Here is a 21964-nt window from a genome sequence, read left to right as displayed (position 1 = left end):
CAACCATCTCATTGTGATAATTAGGTATCTTTTGGTGAAACATCTCATGGATTGTTAAACATCCTTACAGATATTTCAAACATCTTATATGAAGTTTCAAACATCTTAATGAGATGTTTTAAATACTCAGCTCAAAATATCATTAACCAAACCCAGATAAATATTGCAATAACTTCACAACATACAACAACAACAATAAAATCATGAATATTTAACAATATCTTAAGATGTTTCAAACACTCAACTGACATGTTTGAAATATCTGGGCAAAAAAGTATTCCACAAACCCAAAATAGAGCAATATAACTATTTCAATATCAAAACAACTAATTTTATGGGCATATAGAACAACCACATCAATGGCTACAATTAAACAACATAAAAATATTAAATTTTCGATCAAAAATATCAACTACACAACAACTCTAGAAATTAGGCACAAAAACTACACAACAAGAAGATACAAAAATACCCAAAACAACTAATTTAGGGTTGAAATAACAAGTTCAGGGTTTATCAATATGAAAAAGAAAAAGAAAAAAATTACTTTGATGATGGAATCTCGACTTCAAAGCAAATTTAAACGGAATGGAGTCGATTTTTGAAGCTCTGTAGTACTCTTGAGTTTAGAGATTGAATTTGAGAGAAAAGTTAGAAAAGTTTAGGGGAAAATCGTGTGTGGTTTTGAAAAGAGAATAAAGAGAAAAGTTGGAAAATCGTATCTGAGAAGATGTTCTTTTTGTTTTTGTTTTTTAGTATTTTAAATTTTACCCTAATTTTTTTTTTATTTCTAATTTGACCCAAATCACCCTTAATCCTTCTTAATTAGTCATCCTTTTGTTAATAAAAAGGGGTATCCCAAATACTTACACAACACTTCAGATGTCTTTTTTAACACATTTTTTTACTCTCTCTCTCTCTCTCTCTCTCTCTCTCTCTTCTGTGTGTGTGTGTGCTTTTTCCCTCCATACAACTTCTATGCTTTATTTTAACACAACCAAAAGACTTGCATGTAATGACCCTATATCTTTCCTCAAGAGATTCTATATAATTCACTTTACGAGGGCAAAGATAAGACACTCAAGATAAAAAAAAGTGCTTTTTTAAAATCTTAGGGTCTTGCTGAAAGATCAAGCTTTCTTTTTAAACCCAATTTAGGTATAGTTGTGCTATTCTTGGTCCCAATAGAAATGAGTTTGAATTAAAGTTTATTCACGTTATTGAACTTTTTTTAGCTGGATGAACATATTTCCTTCTTATAAAGTAAAACAAATGTATATAATTTTATTTTATTTTTATTTCTTTTTTGGTAATAACTGTGAAATATTACCATTAATAAACCAAATGATTCTTTACAACCTTTTTGGAACGATCACTACTATAATCACCTTCTAGGAAGGTTGTTACAATCTCTGAATCTCTGAAATAACAAAAAACCACTATTTACAAATTCTTTGTATCACACTCTGGCATTTTCTAGCTCTCCTTATATTCCCTATCCATTCTATCCTTTCCCTAATCTCTCTTTGTATCCGCCCTATTACAAAATCTGTATTTACATCTATGTTTCGAAATATTTTCCAGTTTCTTGCTTTCCAGGTGTAGTATATATATTGCTCCCAAAATTGCAGCAACTACCTCATTTGTTTAGGCAACATGATAGTACTCCACACAAGATTAGCAACATTCATTTTTGTAGGACTCCCTAGCACAGTTAAATAGCCCTTGCTTATAGAGTATTCACCTTTAGTAGTCAGGACATACTCTCCATTCTGATACCATTGCTTTATCGTATCTTTAAGGGAATTCATTTTTTTCCAGTGCCAGCTACAATCTTGTGGTAGAGTGTGATTCCAGACATCTCCATTTGTATTCATATACACTTCATTTATCCATATTACCCATAACACATCTTTCTTCACAACCACTTGCAAAAATAGTTTGCCCACAGATGCTATATTCCATTATCTGCAGCTTTTAATATTCAGTACCCTATATTTCTTAGGTACACACACTTTATCCCAAGAAACTAATTCTATTTTCCTTCTCTCCTCATTTCCCCCATAGGTAATCTCTGCATTTTCTGTCGATCTCTTTCAATACACTTTGAGGTAAAATAAAAACTACACCCCAAAAATTGTATATAGAGAACAATATTGCATTGATCACTTGTAATCTATCAGCATAGGAAAGGTTCTTTGCATAAGCTTGCTTTTATTTTTGCTGTTATCTTTTCCACCAATTGAAAGCACTCTATTTTATTCCACTTCTTAGATGAAAGGGGCAATCCCAAGTACCTGATAGGCAGTGTCCCTTTAGAGAATCATGTATACTGCAAGATCCTAGTCTGTTCATCCTCTTCCATACCAGCTAGAAAGATGTTTGACTTCTCTAAGTTTCTCACCAAGCCTGTCACAGCACTAAAGTGGTTTAGTGCTTCCATCACTCTGGTTATAGATGTTAAATTTCCTTGTAAAAGACCATCAAGTCATCTGCAAAAATCAGGTGTGTCAACTTGGTAGCCTTGCACATAGGGTGATATCTGAAGTCTAGCATATGACTAATTCTCTTCAGCACTCGAGTGAGATATTCCATAACCAATACAAATAAAAGTGGTGATAGAGGGTCACTTTGTCTCAACCCTCTTCTCCCTTCAAAGAAGCCAAATCCTTCCCCATTAACCTTAACTATAAATTTTGTAGAAGTTACACAAGTCATGATCAACTGAGTCAATGATCTAGGGAACCCAAATCCGTTCAAAGCTTCTTCAATAAAATCCCAACTCAACATATCATATGCTTTCCTCAAGTCAATCTTCATAAGACACCTGGGTGATGTCTTTCTGTTGTAGTGTCTTAAGAGGTCATGGCATATAAGCACATTGTGAATAAGTGATCTACCCTCAACAAATACTGCCTGATTCTTATCCACAATCAATGGAAGTATGTCCTTAAGTCTTGCACTTATCATGTTGGATATGCATTTGTAAAGGACATTACAACATGATATGGGTCTAAATTGGCTTGCATTATATGTAATCTCCACCTTAGTTATCAGCGTGATTACAGTTTAGTTGATCTGTTTTAGCAGCTTACCATTCTCAAAAAATTCTAGTACAACTCCTATTACCTCATCTCCTACCACATTCCAAGCATCTTGGAAGAATCCACTTCCATAGCCATCTGGCCCAGGACTCTTATTTCTATCAATACCAAATATTGCCCCCTTTACATCATTGGCTGTATAAGGTCTTAGTAATTTCAACTGATCCTCTACAGATAAAACATATCCATTCTTTAGAAAACTTCCAAATGCATTAGTTATTTCCTTCTTTTTTCCCCAGTAGGTCTTTGTAGAAGTCCACTAGTATTTGAGCAACAACTTTTTGGTTTGATTGTAGCCTGTCATATTTGTCCCTCAACTAGATAATAGCTTGTTGCAGGTTCTTATGTTTAATTATGAAGAAGAAATACTTTGTGTTATCATCTCCCAATTTTATCCAAGTGGCCTTACTACTTTGTTGCAGGAAGAGCTCGACCAAATAAGATGATCTTCTGAATTTTTGATGTACCTCTTTTTGCTCCTGCTGCAGTTGTTGGTTATATGGATCCCTCTGTAGTGTCTGCTGAACTTGCATCGGATCTTGTCTATCATCTTCCACTTCAGTAAGTATATTTATGATTTTTTGACCATTCATCTTCCTCAGATCACTCTTCAACAGTTTCATCCTCCTCACTACCCTCATCATTTAATATCCTTCTATGCTTAGGTTCTATCCAGCTTTCACCCTTTCCAGAAATAAAGGGCGACTAAACCACACATTACAATATTTGAATGGTTTCCTTCCTTTCTTTGGGGAGTTCAGCATAGATAGATTCATTGGACTATGATCACTGATCCTCTCAAGCAGGAAAGTAGTGCTAAAGTCAGGCATACTATCCAGCCATTCTGAGTGCACAAATACCTAGTCGATTTTTGTAAAAATTCTGCTTCCACCATGTTTATCATTCCATGTATACATGCTCCCCTGTTTAGGCAATTCAAGGAGTCCACAATTCTCCACACATTCACGAAATTCCTTAACTTCAGCCATACTAACTGGATAGCCCCCAATTCGATCATCCGTGTGCAATACAACATTAAAGTCTCCCATTATAATCCATGGTTGACTAACATTTGCACCCACTGCTTCTAAATAATTCTACAAAGGTCTTCTTTCCTCTTTGGTATTGAAAGCATATATCATTGTTAACATCATTATTTTTTGTAGTGATCTATACACCACTTCACATGTTATTGCTTGTGTCATCCCACTTACCATTCTTATCTGAAAGTAGTATGTCCTCCAAACTAACCATATTCTTCCATTTGGATGATAGTCTAAGTTAGTCATAGACCCCCATCCTTCAAACAATTTGTTAGCGACTTGCTCAATCTTTCTTCTTTTTATTTTAGTCTCCACTAGACCTGCCAAACCAATTCTTTCTCTACTACAAAGGAGTTTTACCTCCTTTTGTTTGTTAGGGGAATTGAGGCACCTAACATTCCAGCATAAAATATTATCCCTGTCCTGAGAGAGGTAAGTCAGTACCTCCCTCTTTTCTAGGTGGGCTCTTAGGTAACACTAACTAGACTCTGGCCTATTCAATATCTGGAATGAATTCTGTTGACATCCTTCCTGCTCATGATGTTTTGGTGGATGTTTGACAGTGTTCAATGGTATCACCCAATCTGTTCTTCCTGAGTTCTGGTGGTTCTTTATATTGCCTTGAGTTCCTTCTATGCCTCCTGTACTCTTCTGTGTATTCCCTTTTGCCTCTTCCTTCTTTCCATCTGTTGTTCTCTGCTTAGCTTTAGTTGCTAGGATTACATCTTCTTCTATCTGTCCTTTTCCTTTTTGATGTTTTGGGGTAGCTGTCTGATCATTTTTTCTTTTCCTGCATTCCTCCTCTGAGTGCCCATATTTGTGGCAACAAGCACACAAGGTAGGTTTTCAATCATATTGCACTTTCTATTCAATCAGATTCCCTTTCTCATTTATGAAAATTACTTTATCCAGTAGATTTGAATGTACTTCCACTTCAATCAACAATCTTGCAAAATTCAACCCCATTTTTTCTCTGTATTATGGTCCACCATTATAGGTTTTCCAATGAGACTCCCTATTTTACTCAGACCCTTAGGACTCCAGTATTTGAAGTCCAATCCTGGCAATTTCACCCAAATATGGACTGTGTATAGTGCTTCCCTTGTGAACTCCATATCTGGCTCCCAAGCTTTTACGATCAATAGTTTGTTATCAAAATGATATATCCCTTCCTGTATCATATCATTTTTACCAATAGAAGTATCAAACCGAACCAGTACTATACCATTTTGTAACATAGAGACCTTATTTATTCCATGTTTTTCCCAAATCCTCTTAATATAGGCATTTAATACAGAAAATGGTGGGTAACTTCCCAACACGTAGCATACTATTGCATTTTTCCAACATGCTATTTCTGTGCTTATATCTTCTAGTTCAATTTCACTGATGGATGACTCACCATGTTTGTCCGGTGAGATGAATTCCAGTTTGAACCCAGCATTAAAGTTGTCCCAAATCGATGCCTTCATCTCCAGATCTGCCGATGCTTCCACCTCGTCTGCTTGTGACAATTTACTCTGACTTCCCGATGCTTATGAGTCCTTCCTCCACTCTGATTGCTCAATTATATCCTCAAATTTCATAGTTTGCCCTAGCTTTGTTTCTTTGGTCTTTGCCGGTACATCCTCTCAATTAACGGTAATTCCTGGTATTCCTTTCGATGCCTGTTGTCCAGCTCCACTTGCAGCAGATTCCTGAGCTTCAATTGCCTTCTGCGAAGGGATTCTCGTGCTCTTTCCCCCCATGGACGCGCACGTTAGTTCATACGTCTGGGAGAAAACGAGCCCTGATGTTGTATATAATTTTAGTTATGATGTTTTATCAGTTTAATCGACTACAGGTTGATGTTTTGTTGGTTTGGACATTGTTGTTATAAAACTGTTGTTTACCCTTAAAATTGGATAACAATTAAACTTATAATGTGGTTTTAAGGACACGTGATTTCACCTAATACCAATTGATAAATGTGAAGATTAATAACATAAATGAACTATAAAGTAAAGCGAACCAGTGTTGAAACGGAATTCAACCCTCGAGCTAGGGTGCCCTCGAACCGATTGATACCAAAACAGTTAAAAATAAGCAAGCTGATGAACAAGAGAGTATAAGCTAAAGAGAGAGCGTTATATTGGCTTTTATATGCGAGAACAATCTGTCCATACAAATAGTTAATACTCCCCTTTATATAGTAGAGGAATTCTATTTATGGTATAACTCTAATTACAGAAGGAAATCTCATGATTAGCTAATTAACCGTTCCTAATTTGATCCGTTTCGAAATTTCTGCCATGATCTTCGACCAGTTACGGATATTTCGCCTTTCCGTTATTATGTTATCTTCGATCTTGCTCGATGCCTGTCTTATTCGGTCTCGATCGCTGCTGGCCTCGATCTCGACAGGTATCTCGAATCCCGAACTTGGTACTTTATCCTCGTACCTTGGTCTGATCCACTACGGGACCGACCTTCGATGCAGCTCCCTGATCCCGGTCAGATAGAAAAATTAAATGGGTTCGATTTTAACCGTATACAATTGTAACTTCCGTTCTCCCCTTCCCCTTTTATCATTTCCTCTTTTGATCCTACAAAGCTGCACAAGGTCAATCAGAGTTTATTTCAGTAAGTTCCTTAAAGAAAAAGGAGATGTTTCCTAAGTGCCAAGTGTCCGTTTTGGAGTCGCATAAATTTAGATAATAACAAGAGCAATAGTCTAACTGCTTCTTGAACTTTGAAGACATCATTCTATGTCACATATTAAGCAGAGCATCAAAGTAGGCAAAATGGATCTTATACACCACTAAATGCAGTCATTCTGATGCCATATTATCCAATTACAAGTATCTCTTAAATAAGGCCACCCCTATTTCCAATGTTCCAATTCTTGTATTTCTCACCATCTTTTGTCAGGTTTTGAACACTAGCAGCTTATAAGATTGCTAATTTGGGTAATCAAGTTCCCTCCCCTTTGGCTCCTTTTTACACTAGCTTATTAGAAATTCAAGAAGCAAACTGGAAAAATGTCATCAATAACAGAGGAAGGTGTCTTGAAGTTAGTACATCCTGGTAGGCGCGTTGAGATTCATATTGAGCCTATTATCGCTGCAGAAGTCCTTAAGAAGTACCCGAGACACTGCATTGCCCGTCCTGATGTTTTCAAGTTTCCTTGGATCGTTGTTCGTCCTGAAGCAGTTTTGCATCTAGGCAAAGTATTCTACATAGTCCCAAAGAAAACGATTTATGATCTTTTGAAAGCCAAAAAGCAGCAGAATCAACATATGCCACTAGCAATCCCCTCACTCAACAGTAATCATGATTCCCACGATTTTACTTCTATAAGTACTAGTCAAACCTCACTTCTTCTCAGGGAAAACCAATACGTCAAGAGTCATGACAATAGTCGTCTTAATGTTCAGAACTCCAAACTTAAGGAAAAGAAGAATCATCTAAACCGTAGTCTTTCTGATTGGAATTCATCGTTCGAGGGAAATCAGTCCATGAGAAATCCTCGAAACATACCTCTCAAGTCGACAGCTGGAATGACTCCGAAGCACATTAGACATGGTAAGCATCCTAGCAAATTTCAGAATTCACCTTGGTATGGTGCAAGTTATGAGGAGGATGATTTTAAGGAGAACAGAAATGGACTTGAAAACTACTCTCAGCAGTCTATTGATGATTCATCCTTTGATAGTACATTTATGCACTCTAAAAGATATTACTACAGCAGCAGTAGTTATTCTTCAACATCGCGAGTAGTCAACCACCATCGTCAGTACACAATAAGTTCCAATCAAATTGAACTGAAATCTTGTTTGAGAAAGCCGGATAGTGAACGAAGGCGGCTCAATCTAAGAGTGACTTTCCTCATAGCCAAGTGTTATTATAAGCAGTGAAATAGTACACTTCCAAGTTAATTTGATAAAAGGAATTTTACCATTGAGGTTCTAAGATTATAACCAGAAAAAAATCACTCCAAGTTAATTTTTGAAGAGGGAGAATATGAAACAATTCGAGGAAAGTAGGAGAAAAATGTGATTCAGAACTTGATATGAAAATGAATGGCTACATCTAGGAAATAAACAAACTTTCATGCATTTAATTCTTTGATTTGGAGCTATGAGAATGAATGGCTGATTGTGAGAAAATCAAAAGAACAGAAAGATAATCACAAAAAAAACAAGTGCATTAGTCATATGGCTATCTCAAACATATGGAGTTGAATGTTCATATGAAGTGCTATATTTGCCACTTGCTGTAAATGAGATATATCGATGTGTATAACTTAAAGATCCTTCATATTCATCAAAACCCAAAATTTACTTTACTTCATTGAAAAGGGAGAAATCGCACTAGCTAAAGCAAATCTCTAAAGCTCATATACAAGATTTGGGACAGAAAATAGTGGTTGTGAGATGGAACAGATATTACAAGTACCATTTGCAAATTACTCACTAGAAGTTTGTCTGTCATGTTCTTTCAGTTAGCTTAGAATCAGTAACTTGTGACCTCTTTGAAGGAGAACTTGACTCCCTTGAAGAACTATGTCCAAAAATGTTGAACTTGCCAATCTTTTTCGAGAAGTTACTCATGAAACTCCGGGAGTTAGATTTTTCCATATTTTTCTTCATACAAACATGATCTTTCTCCAGGTCATTCAATCTCATCCTCATTCGTGCTAGTTCAAGTTTTAGTTCCCTATTTTCTCGTCTTAGAGAAGCATAATTATCCCGGGGAGACATAGCTGCACTTAAAGCACCACTATTGATCCTCCACGATTGGTGCATTGGCTTATGATCATCATCAGGATAAGAACAAAACAAGGCATTTCGAAGCCTCAGTTGCTCGAAATATAGAACCTGTACGATTGATTGGAGTGGGAGGCGTTCGTTTTGTGCAGCGTGTGATCCAGCTTCTTGTGAGAGCTTCTGAAAATCAATCAGCTTGCATAGTCTCCTCCTATCTGGATCTGATAACGCCTGATGAGCCTGGAATTTCCATGAATGAACGTCGATGATTAGTCAAAAGTAATAACTTCAGGAAATGCCTAAGAAATATGGACTTAGGTTAGAAGATTCTATTAAGGGCAAAATCAAACTCAATGTAAAGTACTTAATCCTCCTCATATAACGATACCATATTCATTTAAGTCATTAGCAAACAGCTTAGTTTCGAATAAACAAGTACCGTGAGTTTTCTCCTGACATTTAATTTTAAAACTTTAACTGAAACCATTAATGCTTTTTCTTAAACATAGTTCAAGCAATTTGTAGTACATACTTTGAGGTAGACATCGATTGATCGATAAAGTCCATCATGGACAGTACGAGCATGTGCTGGTAAGCTTTCGGCAATTGCTATGAACTTGTTCAGCTTTAGGTTTGCATCAGGTGCAATTTCAGCAAGGTAATTGTCCACCAGTTTAGCGACTTTGAATAACGCAGTTTGGGATGGCGAAGTAGCGCTATCAGACTCAAAAACTGAGACATCCTCCATATCTTCATCACTATCCTCCTGCTGAGAAAAATTAACCAAGATTCTATGCACTGTGTCAATGTCAAATAATGTGTCACCAGCATTACGAAAGGATGGAATTAGAAGATCATCGAGAGTAGCTATATCCAATTGAGATCCTATCCGCCTCTCAAGATCAAGTCTACAAGCAACTGTGCAGTCGAGCATCACTGCACTTCTCAGCAACCCAAAAAGAAAGGATATTGGAACAACCAATTTCTCAACAGGCATAAGGCTAACAATTGTCTCGACCACAACTTTTTCATGGCCGTTTGAACGAGAAACCACGTCAACTTTGGGTTGGCTCGATTGATTCCAGGAAGTAGACTTCTTTGTCAACTCCTTCTGTGCGTAGTTCACTAGTGATGCTGCAATACTTTCAGGCCTAACACCACGACATTTCATCGCTGTTATGACTCGTTGATACAAGTCAATGCGAAGAACTGACAAATCCTCTATCCACCAGTCTCCTTCACACTTGGCTTGGCGGTTCATATGGAGTCTACCGGAACTACTATATTCCAAGCGCGAGAAACTTGAAGCAATTTGCTCCACACAAGCCTTAGAGGCTATAGCATCTATGCATCGGGTAACTATTTTCAGCTCATCAGCCAAAGGGAGTAGGTTTTCGCATTGTTTCAGGACTTCAACACACATTTCAAGATTCTTGCAAGCAACAATATCAAGATATTCTTCAGCTCGGGAACCAAGGTTGTTCTTTGAATAGTCCTCAGTCATCTCAAGATAATCTGATACACAACAAAGCTGAGCAACATTTGCAGCTGTAATCTCAAAGTTAACACCGTAGCAGAATTTTGCTGCCAGCTCAAATGATTCAGCTCCACCTGGTAGGCTAAGAAGCTCAATCCTTGATATATCAGAATCCCTGTGCCCTGCTACAAGCTTCCGAATTCGCCCACTTCTGGAGACTAGAGGAAACTGCATCACATCATATGCATCTATGTTAGGAGCTTCTGTTGAATTGTAGCCTCTGAACTTGCTCATAGGCATGAAATAAACATTTTCTGAAGACTTAACTATAACAGTATGAAAGGGACTAATACGAATCGCCTCTCCAAAAGAAGTCGTTTTTTCGTTATGTTTCATTACCTCTACAATGTGAATTACTCCACAAAATCTATCACCAGTTTGCAGTGGCAAATAAGAGAAGACAATTGACAGATTTACCTTATGCAATGAAAATGTGCCACCATCTACTTCTATCGTTATATCACTTGGAACATCCCGAAACACCCTATACCACAGATCAAACAGCTGATTAGAAATAAGACAGCAACATGTTATAAAAGCAAATATCTAAGCATTTATGTCATGTTAAGACATTTCTCCCAACTAGAAATTTTTTATGTTTGGTAAGTGTACTGATGGCCATAATTCAAAGCAAGAAAGAGGAGTGGGGAAAGAAAATTGCACAAGAAACATGAAAAAGGAGCACCCAAACGATTATTGTCAATGAGATTTCTACTACTATATATTAATATCTGAAGCAAAAATGAGGCAATCAGATGTCCCTACAGCTTCGAGTGTATTTTAACTACATGTCTTCCCCTACCACTTCAACACTCCTTTAAAAGTTGAAACATTTTTTCCTTTCCTATGCTAGCTTTGAGAAGGGAGCCTTAACGCAACAGTAAGAGTTGTCATCCTGTGACCAAGAAGTCCCTGGTTCAAGTTATGGAAATAATCTATTACAGAAATGCAAGGTAGGTTGCATACAATGGACCAAATGTGGTACGATCCTTCTCCATATCCTGCACATAGCGGGAGTTTTGTGCACCGAACTACCTTTTTATGCTAGCTAAGAACAAACCATAACAGAGGAAAAGAATGGAAGTTCCCCACCTCCTCCCCCAAAAACCCAACCCTCAGGCTATTCTGTATAGGCACTAACTATATATATATATATATATACGCGCTCACTATGGATTAAAGTGTCCATAGAGTAAGTCATACTGATCGGCAGGAAGTGAGCTAACTTGGTCAGCCAATCAATAATCACCCCAAACGGCCATCAGAATGCTTTGCCGTCTTCAGTAATCCAAAGACGAAGGCTATGGTTAATTGGTTATCTCGTCCTACTTCTACTGTAGTATCTGAACTGACTGCACTACCCAATTCCCACATACAAAAATTTCATAAAGAATAAAAGATAAATCAAATAAGTAGAAAACAACAAATGAACCCTGTTTTACACTTCCAGTTCCTACAGACAAAAATTTCACTAAAGTACAGTTAAACCAAATACAAAACTACAAATGAACCATAGCAACCAAATAAAGCAAAAAAACTGGAGTATTAAATACAAACCATTCACTATAACGCTGCCGTGAACACTTTGCGAGAGACAATTGCGAATGGTGTTTGTCCATGGCCGTAGTGAAGAAAATCCAGAGGAAAAAATGCAACTTTGAGAAACAGAAGACAAGAACGTGAAGGTTGTTAAAGAAGCCAAGTAATGAGGGGGACAAAGACACAGTGGAAAATATTGATGTTGGTCTACTTCTTTGGCCATTTTTGCGTCAAACTGTTTGTGCTCAAATCATAGATTACACTTGTCCAAACCAATGGGCCTCTTTTGTGGGTCATGTCCTTGATAGTACCAATAATTAAAATACCCACCATTAACTCTCTTTCTGTGGCATTTGTATATTCTTATTGCTGTACAATGAAGCTATAATATTTGATTGGGATTAATGTTTAGCAGCAGATAAAGGGGTGCCAAAAAAGGAACAAGTTTAGCAAACATTGGTTCAGTCGAAACAGAGAAAGTCAAGAAAAAAGCGGGAAGAAAAGGTCGTTATTCTGTTTTGACAAATTTTACTCTTTGTCCCTCAACTTTCATCATTGCCGCTTTGTCCTTTTGACATCTCATTTCTAAGTATATATCTTACCACAGTAAAAAAGATGCTATTGCTTCACAACTCACAAGAAAATTTCGTGTTAATCATTGTATTGTTCAAAGAGTTTACCTTCTCTACATACTGATACCGTAAAAAATAAATTTTACTATCAGATCAACTAGGGATAGCGTTATATATAATTATCCTAAGATTAGTAACTGAAAAGTAAGGCTGTTTTTTTGTTGTTGCTAATATGGTTAATCATATTAAGCGAAAGAGAGTAATTATAGGCTAGGATTTCTTGCTATTAAAGTTCCCGAACAATCTTTATTGGGAGCAGATAAAACATAGGATGGGAGGAATAAATAATGCGGTAGATGTTGTGATTGCTGGACTTAGGAAGGAACTAAGGTGATGGCATGTAAAGATTACCTTCGTACAATATATTAAAATACAATAAGCAAAAAAAATAAAATAAAAAAATATCGATGTATGTTTACCCGAAAAATTGATAGAGTTAAATTTGTTCGTAGTTCTAAGAGTATGTGGTATAACTTGACACAAATCGTAAGAATGAATAGAAATATCGAGTGTTGACCGTATAGAATGAAAAATAAGCAAAGTTGGAAAGAAGATGATTTATGGATTAAGCAAGATGAATCAATATATGAAACTAAAAAAAGAATAACTCTTCAATATTGGAGCGTATGATATCTCAGTTACAATGTATGTCAAACTTACTCCTTACAGAAATATAGCCATCCTTTTTATAGTGGGGGATCCTACTTTAAATATAATTAAAAATACATAGTGGAGAACCCATGATAAATCAGTTTTTCCCTAATTCCCGTTGAGATTCTCTCCCTTAGTGCGGCTGCAACGACTCTTGTCTATGAGCTCGATCTTGATCGGAATCGGCATTTGTCGGTTTTCAGTTTTAGAGCTCGATGCTGACTCGGGATCCGGTAATGACTTGGGCTCGATATTGGTTGGCCTCTGACCCTTAAGCTCGATTCCATCACATCTCATCATAGTTCGATTCAGACCCGAGCTCGATAATGACTTCGAGCTTGGTATATGACCTGTACCTGAAATTGGAAGCTCGTTTGTGTCTTTTTCGGATCTCATCTCAATATTATGGAGGCTTTCTTCGGTTCATCATGTTCCCATCTCGATCAGACGTACGAAGGTTTCAGCGGTATACAATTTATATAACTTAAATCCTTATTGAAAACGTCACTTAGTATGCTTAATGATCTTTTTTAAAAAGGAAAGAAAAAAGATTGTATACATTGCTTTTCTTCCTTTGCTACTCCTATTATTCTGGTAAAAAGATGATACTATATGCAATTGTATATCGATGTTTCTCTTTGCTAGCGAAAACCAGAAATTAACCAAAGAGTCCACAATTAAAGCAAAGGAATAATATTCAATACCTATGTCTCAAGTAAATTCATGTTGATGATTTTGTATGAGAGTCAAAGCTTAAAAAATCAACAAATTTTGACAACATAAATGTAGCTGTAGGGAAAATAACTCCCCGCCAAAGGGAATAAAAAACAAAAAACAAAGGAACGAAGCCAGTGGCTGTGTGCTGGAAACACGAATAATTGGGAGCCTATAATTGAATAAAACAAGGTAATATTTGGAGTAGTTATTACACAAGCTAGAATGATCTAAATCGAATGGCTTTTGCTCCTATAGTCTGCTGATTATGACTTCTCAACCAAAAAAAAAAAGTTCACAACCTCACTTAGTGGGGTACGCTAATTAAGCTGAACTTTGGAGTTTCAACTTTATTATTCCCACAATTTCATTTTATATAAGATAACTTTACTCCATCGATACAAAATTTTATAAAGAAAAGAATATTTTTAAAATTTGTGATTTTAAAAATTTAAAGGATACTTCCTCTGTCTCAAATTATCTGTCGTGTTTCTCTTTTACACGTTCCTTAAAAAAATATTAAATAGGATAGGTTTTGACTGTTTTACCCTAATTTATGTTTTAAGATATAATTTCTCTTCATTTAATATTTAGTCATAATTGTGGTATTTGTAGTTTTCAATGATAATTATTACTAAGGGTAAAAAGGAAAAAAAATAATCAATTTTGACTTGAACTTCTAAAATAACAAATAATTTGAGACAACTATTTTTAGTAACCACGACTGATAATATGAGACGGAGGGAGTAAAAGCTTTGTAGAATTTAGACATTTGTGTGGCTATAAAAGCTTTTTATTAAGAGTGAACATGGTAAAAAGAAATGTTTAAACTTAAATTATTTTCAAATATAGAAATATGTTATTCTTTTTTTAACAGACTAATAAGAGAAGTGTGTTATATAAATTATTATTATTATTATTATTATTATTATTATTATTCCGAGCCAATTTGGACGACAACTATTTGACATTTGTTCAAACTGCTACACTTACCTTTAGGGATATGCATAATTAGGTAAATACTGAGTTACCATATTGAAATCGAAAATTTTGGTATTTGGTATGGTATTTAGTTTAAGTTTTAAAAATATTTTATATTAGTTATGATATTTGGTACTTAAAAATAAAGTTTTGGAATACCGATAATGTACCAACATATATATAAAGTTATATAACATACATATTATTAATTATAACCTACTAAGTTATAATACTTTTCTTTGACATTCCTGTTGAGATTGACAGTGAAATTCATGTACTTCTTTAATTTAGGAAAATTGCGAAATAAGGTAGGTTGTATATTCTGACTCTTATCGCCAGGTTGTCAAGTAGTTTAACATGGTATTTTTACGATTTTAGGGTGTTTCTTACTCATGTATTATTGTTGTATCTGTTGGATTAGTCCATGTTGTATTCTCTAAGTTTAGCAAACTCTAAACAAGTAACAAGATATTTTCAATGATCAAATATATTTTTTTATGTACCTTTTTCCTCTCTATAGGTTGATACTTGCTAGTTTTGGACAATTTTTTTGTCAAGTCAGGTGAGCTTAGAATATTTTTATTTTTATATTTGTGAGAATTTTAATTAAAAATATTACAGTCTATTTCTATGCACTAGTTAGTATTCAAGCCGAGCAAATCTAAATTACCGGACCAAATAAATCGAAATCGAAAGGAGAAAAATCGAATCATATCAAATTTAATTAGGTATGGTATTGGTATAGCATTTTAACAAAATCAAAAATCGAAAATACCAAACCATTATATTCAAATATCGTATTGTACCGGCCAACGAACATCCCTCCTTAACTTCTTAACTATCTCTCTTTTATACACATCTAAAAATATCAATTCAACCAGGTTATTAGAATAGATTTAATTAATTGTAAATACAACACTAATATAACCTTGTCATGAATGCAACAGAATAGTAAAAATATTCAATAATTACCATGTAATTCGGTCCATGCATATGGAAGTCCAAATAGTTGCTGGTAAGATTATAAAGAATATGTAAAAATAGATCCAAAAAACGCAAATTTTGGCTTTTCATTCCAATCAGCAGAAAAGTTTGGAAAAGAAAGGAAACACAATGAGAGAAACCAAAAAAGAGTAACGGTGGCAACTTTTGATAATTTTATATGATGATTACCCACTACCTTCCACCATTCTTTTAAGGAATTCATTCTTTACTTTGACTAGAGGCCCCATGCTGTTCCCATTCCTTCTAATGGTATCTACTTTGGAGAATTTGTTTTTAAAAAATAATTAAGTTTTATGTACGTACATTATAAATAATATTTATGTTATCAATATATTTTAATTGAAAATATAGTTACTTTACTTTTTAACTTAACAAATTAGATTTACAATTGACAATTATCTGTTGTCGATGACGGGAACACAGAAATTAAATTCAAAATAAAATACTAAATATTTATGTTATGTCAAGTTTCACCACATTTGCCTAGTAAAGAACAAAACTTGAAGCATTTGGTTTATAATAATTAAGTCAAAGTCAATCATGTTCCTAGTCACTTGATACAATCAAATTTTATGGACATGAGCATGCGCAGTAGGACCCAAACTGAGACCCCAACACACTACACGGACACAATTTGACATGTTTGAGTAACCCGCCCTCTTCAATTTCTTGACCAAAAATGAATAGGTAGATGTGTAATCAATTCTATTACTTTATGTTTGACCTCGCTTCTCTGCCATTAACGAGTATAGTGAGATAGGTAGAATCCTTTCACTTTTAATTAGGTTTTGGATTCGAGCCAAAATGACTCTGATAGAAATCGCTTACCTTTTTAACGGGTCTTATTCAACCTGAATTCAAATTATTCATAATCCTAAAACGAGTATCGAGCAACGGGTGAGAAACTAATAAAAACTTTGCTTCTCTCTTTTTCGCACTCTTTTTTTCTTTTTCTTTTGGATGGAAGATGACAAATATAATCCTTAAAAGAAATATGTGACTAGCAAAGCTCCTTAAACCTAGATGAACAAGATTAGATTTTTGTGGTCATATTGAACTATGATTTAACTCTTAACCATTTGTTTACCCTTGATAGTTGACTGATTATGTGCACTAAGACTTGGACTATGAGACTGAATTTTGATTTCCAAAGATATGTGTCGCTCATCAATAATAGCCCGTTTGGCCAAGTTGAAAAAATCAGTTTATTTTGAGAAGTACTTTTTTTCAAAAGTGTTTTTGGTGAGAAACAGTTTGTGTTTGGTTAATTAATTTAAAAAATACTTCTAAGCAGCAATTAGTGTTTGGTCAAACTTTTAAAAAGTGCTGCTAAGTATATTTTTCTCAAAAGTGCTTCTCGGAAGAAGCTACTTTTTTCTGCTTCTCCAAAACTGCTTCTGTTTCTTCTCATAAGCACTTTTTTTTTCTCCTAAAAGCTTGGCCAAACTTCAAATTTGAAATTAAAAAAAAAAAAATACTTTTGAACTTGAAGAAGCTTGGCCAAACAGGCTATAAGATTAACTAGACAACACATAACAATGTTTTCATAGTTTAATAGCAACTAGATTTGTATTTATATCATTTTATGGATTCAAAATTTGGGATTCGACTTGACATGATGTAAAACAAGTGACTTTAAATTTACATATAGTAGAGTCCTCTTTAGACTACGAGTTTTATTTATATTAGATATCTTACAAAATTTAGGAGTTTAGCTTAAAATAGGCGTCTTGCCTATAAATAGTTGCTAAATATTTTCTCTATCATTATCGATTATTGATATTGGTTATTGAAAATTATATCTCTATCATTTGGGATTTTTCTCCTCGCTCACCCTTGCACTAAGGCCCCGTTGGTCCATAAAAAACTTTTTTTCTTTTTTTAATTTTTTTTCAAAAATGTGTTTGTCCATGAAAATTTTTAACTTTTTGAAAATGAGTTTTTCAAAAATCAAAAAAGTGATTTTGACCACTTTTTCAAAATTTTCAAAAATATCCCCCTCCCCCCAATAACTATCCAAAACGCGACTATTTTTGTGTGGATGGTTCTTTGAAGGTCGGAAGGGCATACCGAGCAAAGTTGGTCGGAAATTACCGACCAACATTGGTCGGTATGCTCTACACGACCATCTGATAATGTATTTGGCTTACCGACCAAAACTGGTTGGAATATTATTTTATTAATTTAATTTTACCGACAAAACTTGGTCGGTGTATTAAATTTATTAATTTTTCCTACCGACCAACTTTGGTCGCTATTGGAAAATATATTTTTTTTATAAATTATTTAAACTTTTAAAAACCGACCAACTTTGGTCGGTACTGTAAAATATATTTTATTTTAAATAATTAAAATGTAAAAATACCGACCAAAATTGATCGGTAAACTGGACTGGGCAAGCAGAAAACCGACCAAAGATGGTCGGTAATGTTGAATTCTGGGAATTCATTATACATTAACCGACCAACATTGGTCGGTAATGTGCAATTTTTTTTTTATTAGTAACCGATCAAGGTGGGTCGGTTTTCTGGTTTTAATTTTGGCAAAATATGCCTGTTTTGGTAGCTGCACCACCAAATAGAAATAATATACAAATACACCCAATTCAAATCTAATTACCCTCAATTCACCACAAATCCAACCAAAAACCCAACAACAACAACAATAACAACTAAACATCCAATTAATACTTTAAAACTAACAAATAAAAGTTGAATTGAACATCACAATCCAAAACCAAGCAAATACTAATTACAACAAGTTCAAAATTGTTCAATTTAATCCAAAACTGGTTCTATTAGTCTAGTTCAAAGTAATTGTCAAGGGGTGTTTTCTACAACATCATCATCACCGTTTGATGAACTTTCATCTACAAGACGGTATAAAAAATGGTCTTGTGAAGGACGGGAAGAACGATCAGGGGGAGGACGGGAGAAACGATCACGAGGAGGACGGGAGGAACGATCACGTGGAGGTCGAGCCTCTGGCGATGACTCACAAGACCGGGGCAACGAAAAAGCTCCAGTAGATAGGAAAGTTCTGATCTGAGCTTGCATGCCAAGGAATTGAGCATCTCTAAGCCTTTCTCTTTCCTTGGCCGCTTCTAGCTCGGATGTGAGCTTTGTCACTGTCTCCCACATAGCCGAGAGGCTCTCCTTATTAAGTTCCTCACCTTGCGAGAAAGTCCCTATTCCTTGCATTCTACACCTATAGCGATGAAATTTGTTAGTAGGAAGCCAGTATACCTTCTCCCATTTTGGACCGCCAACAGCCTCCAATCATATTCTTTTAGCATCCTCGTCCGAAGGTTGGGTTGGCTCGCCCGATTCACCAGCTGGCTGACTACAATTGAAGTCCTCCACGTTACTTTGGTAGCGTTCCTATATTATTTTAAATTAAATTAGTATTTAAAAATTCTTATAAAAGTAAATTATAACACTTAAAGAAATTTGAAAGCTTACATATGCAGTTGAGGCCCGGTCCTCGACCCACCTATCTCCATCCCCCTCTTTCTTTTTCTTCATAATATGCGTCTCCTTGAATAGCTCATCATGGCTCATTGGATGCCCATACTTCTTTTCATGAAAACAAATTAATTTAGTTAATAAATATAATTGATATACTTAGAAAAGTAAAATAATTTAATTAAGCAATTATCAATCTTCTTTTTATTATCCACAGGCTGATAACACTCCAGTGTGCAAGGAGCCTCCCTTCTCGGATGAGTGAGCTTTCTTTCCTTTTTTGCTCCTCTCTAAGAAATTCGCGGTAAGCCATTGCCTTAACAAATCATTCCATAAATGCTCAAGACACCAGTTAGGCCTCTTGTTCTTCTTTCTAGCATCCGAGAAATGATCTGCCAATATCTTGCGAGCTTTATGATGAAAATTTGCAGTCACTTCCGCGCTATAGCGGTCTTCCCATACACACTTGCTCTGCATTTCAAAAGTTAAATATTAGATGAAAACATCATAAATATAAATTATTAAACTGCTTAAAAGAACATTTATACCTTAAACTGATTGAAAATTTGCTCCTTCAGCGAGAATGGAAAAGCAGTCCAAGTCGCATAAGAGCCATCATAAAGCTTTTTGATGGCATTATTGATTATATTCGTAGTCTTCTTACTCGGCCTGAACCTGCAATTTAACAATAAAAATACATGAATATATTAGTAAAAATATTACAAAACAATAGACGCAAAAATAACTAATAACTCTTACCCGTCACCCTCAGGGACTATGATGATGATGCCATAGCGATCATAATGCACTGCCTATGGATCATCATTCTCAGCATGTGTATCAGAGACATGTGTAGATAGTGTAGGTGGCTCAGAGCTACTGTCTCACAGGCGAATGCCTGAAATAGATGGAGTCGATGATGAAGATGGTTGTGATCCCTGTGACTACGACATAGCTGGATGCGACCCATGTGACTGTGATACTGATGGTTGTGACCCGAGTGGTTGTGATATGGATGAATGCGATCGATGTGGCTGTGATACTGATGGCTGTGACCCGAGTGGCTGTGACATGGATGGATGTGATCCATGTGGCTGTGATAAGTAGGGATGTGATCCACGTGGATGTGATGCAGATGGCTGCGATCCACGTTGCTGTGATGCAGATGGTTGCGATCCATGTGGCTGTGAGGCAGCTGGACTGTATGTCGGACGTATAGTCCTATGGCCCTGTGATGGAAAACCCAATGTCTATATGAATGTGTAGGCCTCGTGATGATGTTGCAGCTCAGTATAACCGTGCGATGGAGGATAAGACATAGGCATCTCTGAAGAGAGTGGAAAAGAGGGAGTATTATTATTACCCTCCTCTTTCCCTTCCTAGCCTTTTATCGACCCCGAGTACTATTAGGGTCATTGTTACCTTGATCCTTGCCTGCCATCTGCATAATATAATACATATTTAGATTGAAACATATAAGAAATTAGTTATAAAATGAGAGTGCTTTAAAAAACCAACTTTTTAATCCTCGTCGACGTATTGTTCCTCGTCCGAGAATTCCTCGTCCTCACTTTTTTGAAGTTCATCAGTTGATTCTTCATCCTCATTTTCTATAATTGTTACTTTATTTATATCAACTTCTTCCAATATATGTTCAGGATGTTCCAAATCATTTTCTAACTGATTGTCCACTTTTGGTGAAAGCTGGAGATATCGTTTTGATATGCAACATCTAACGTATTCTCGACTTCCACCCTACCTACATGCTTAGTTTTTATAACAACCCACCAATCGAACTTATTCCTCCGCAATGGATAAGGAGCATAATACACTTGCCTAACGTTATGTGCAATAATAAAAGGATCATAGCGATCATACCCCCTCGTATGATTAACCTCAATTATGTTGTATTGGTGGTGTACTCTTGTACCTCTTGTTGGATTTGGATCAAACCACTTACATCTAAAGAGTATCAATTTCTTATATGGCCAACATGTATATTCCATCACCACCTTGAACCCACACCCCGTTGTTGTTGCTATTTTTAATTTTAAAGCAATCCTCTGTATGAAACTTATAACCATGCACTATGTACTTAGACATTGTTGTGACCTGAAGCCCAGGCCCCCAAGATATATCTTTCAAAAATTGATTTACACCATTATTTAGATTATTTACCTACATAGTGTTAAAAAAATTCATAAGTTAGCATAATCAAATATATATATATATATATATATATATATAGCGAAAACTTTAGAAGAACATTATCACGATAAACTTACAAACTGTTTGAACCATGTATCAAATCTCGTATATACAACATCATGGCCAAATTGACCCACAAAGTGACTGTGACACATCAAATATTTTTAGTAGTTGCATCAATATGTAATTACATTTTGATAACTAATAAATCAAAACTTACTTGAGAAATGGTACAACTTCGGGACAATTTAGCAACACATAAGTTGTAGCTGACTTGTATTCCATATCACTCAAACTTCTCTTTCTAACATCCTTAGAACATCGGCCTGGTTGATTGA

General features: G+C 35.5%; 1 protein-coding gene across 1 annotated transcript; it reads right to left on the bottom strand.

Annotated features, from left to right (window-relative positions):
* Positions 1 to 8422: 8422 nt before the first annotated feature.
* LOC104104694 (BTB/POZ domain-containing protein At5g48800-like) lies at positions 8423 to 12410 on the bottom strand. The gene is made up of 4 exons (XM_009612837.4): positions 11990 to 12410; positions 10850 to 10916; positions 9428 to 10600; positions 8423 to 9135 (listed from the first exon to the last, which is right to left on the bottom strand). The coding sequence occupies exons 1-4, from the start codon at positions 12049 to 12051 to the stop codon at positions 8617 to 8619; spliced, it is 1821 nt and encodes a 606-aa protein (XP_009611132.1). The 5' UTR covers positions 12052 to 12410; the 3' UTR covers positions 8423 to 8616.
* Between the last annotated feature and the right edge of the window lie 9554 nt (positions 12411 to 21964).

This window comes from Nicotiana tomentosiformis, chromosome 1, assembly GCF_000390325.3.
Source record: "Nicotiana tomentosiformis chromosome 1, ASM39032v3, whole genome shotgun sequence".
NCBI lineage: Eukaryota > Viridiplantae > Streptophyta > Magnoliopsida > Solanales > Solanaceae > Nicotiana > Nicotiana tomentosiformis.
Note: the sequence above shows the minus strand (reverse complement) of the source record. Positions and strands in the feature narration are given on the sequence as shown.

Coding starts and splice junctions, on each gene's coding strand:
- LOC104104694 (XM_009612837.4), bottom strand. CDS start 12,051: ATGGACAAACACCATTCGCAATTGTCTCTCGCAAAGTGTTCACGGCAG. Junction 10,601..10,849: donor GCACATTTTCATTGCATAAG/GTAAATCTGTCA, acceptor GATGTGATGCAG/TTTCCTCTAGTCTCCAGAAG. Junction 9,136..9,427: donor CAATCGATGTCTACCTCAAA/GTATGTACTACA, acceptor TGGAAATTCCAG/GCTCATCAGGCGTTATCAGA.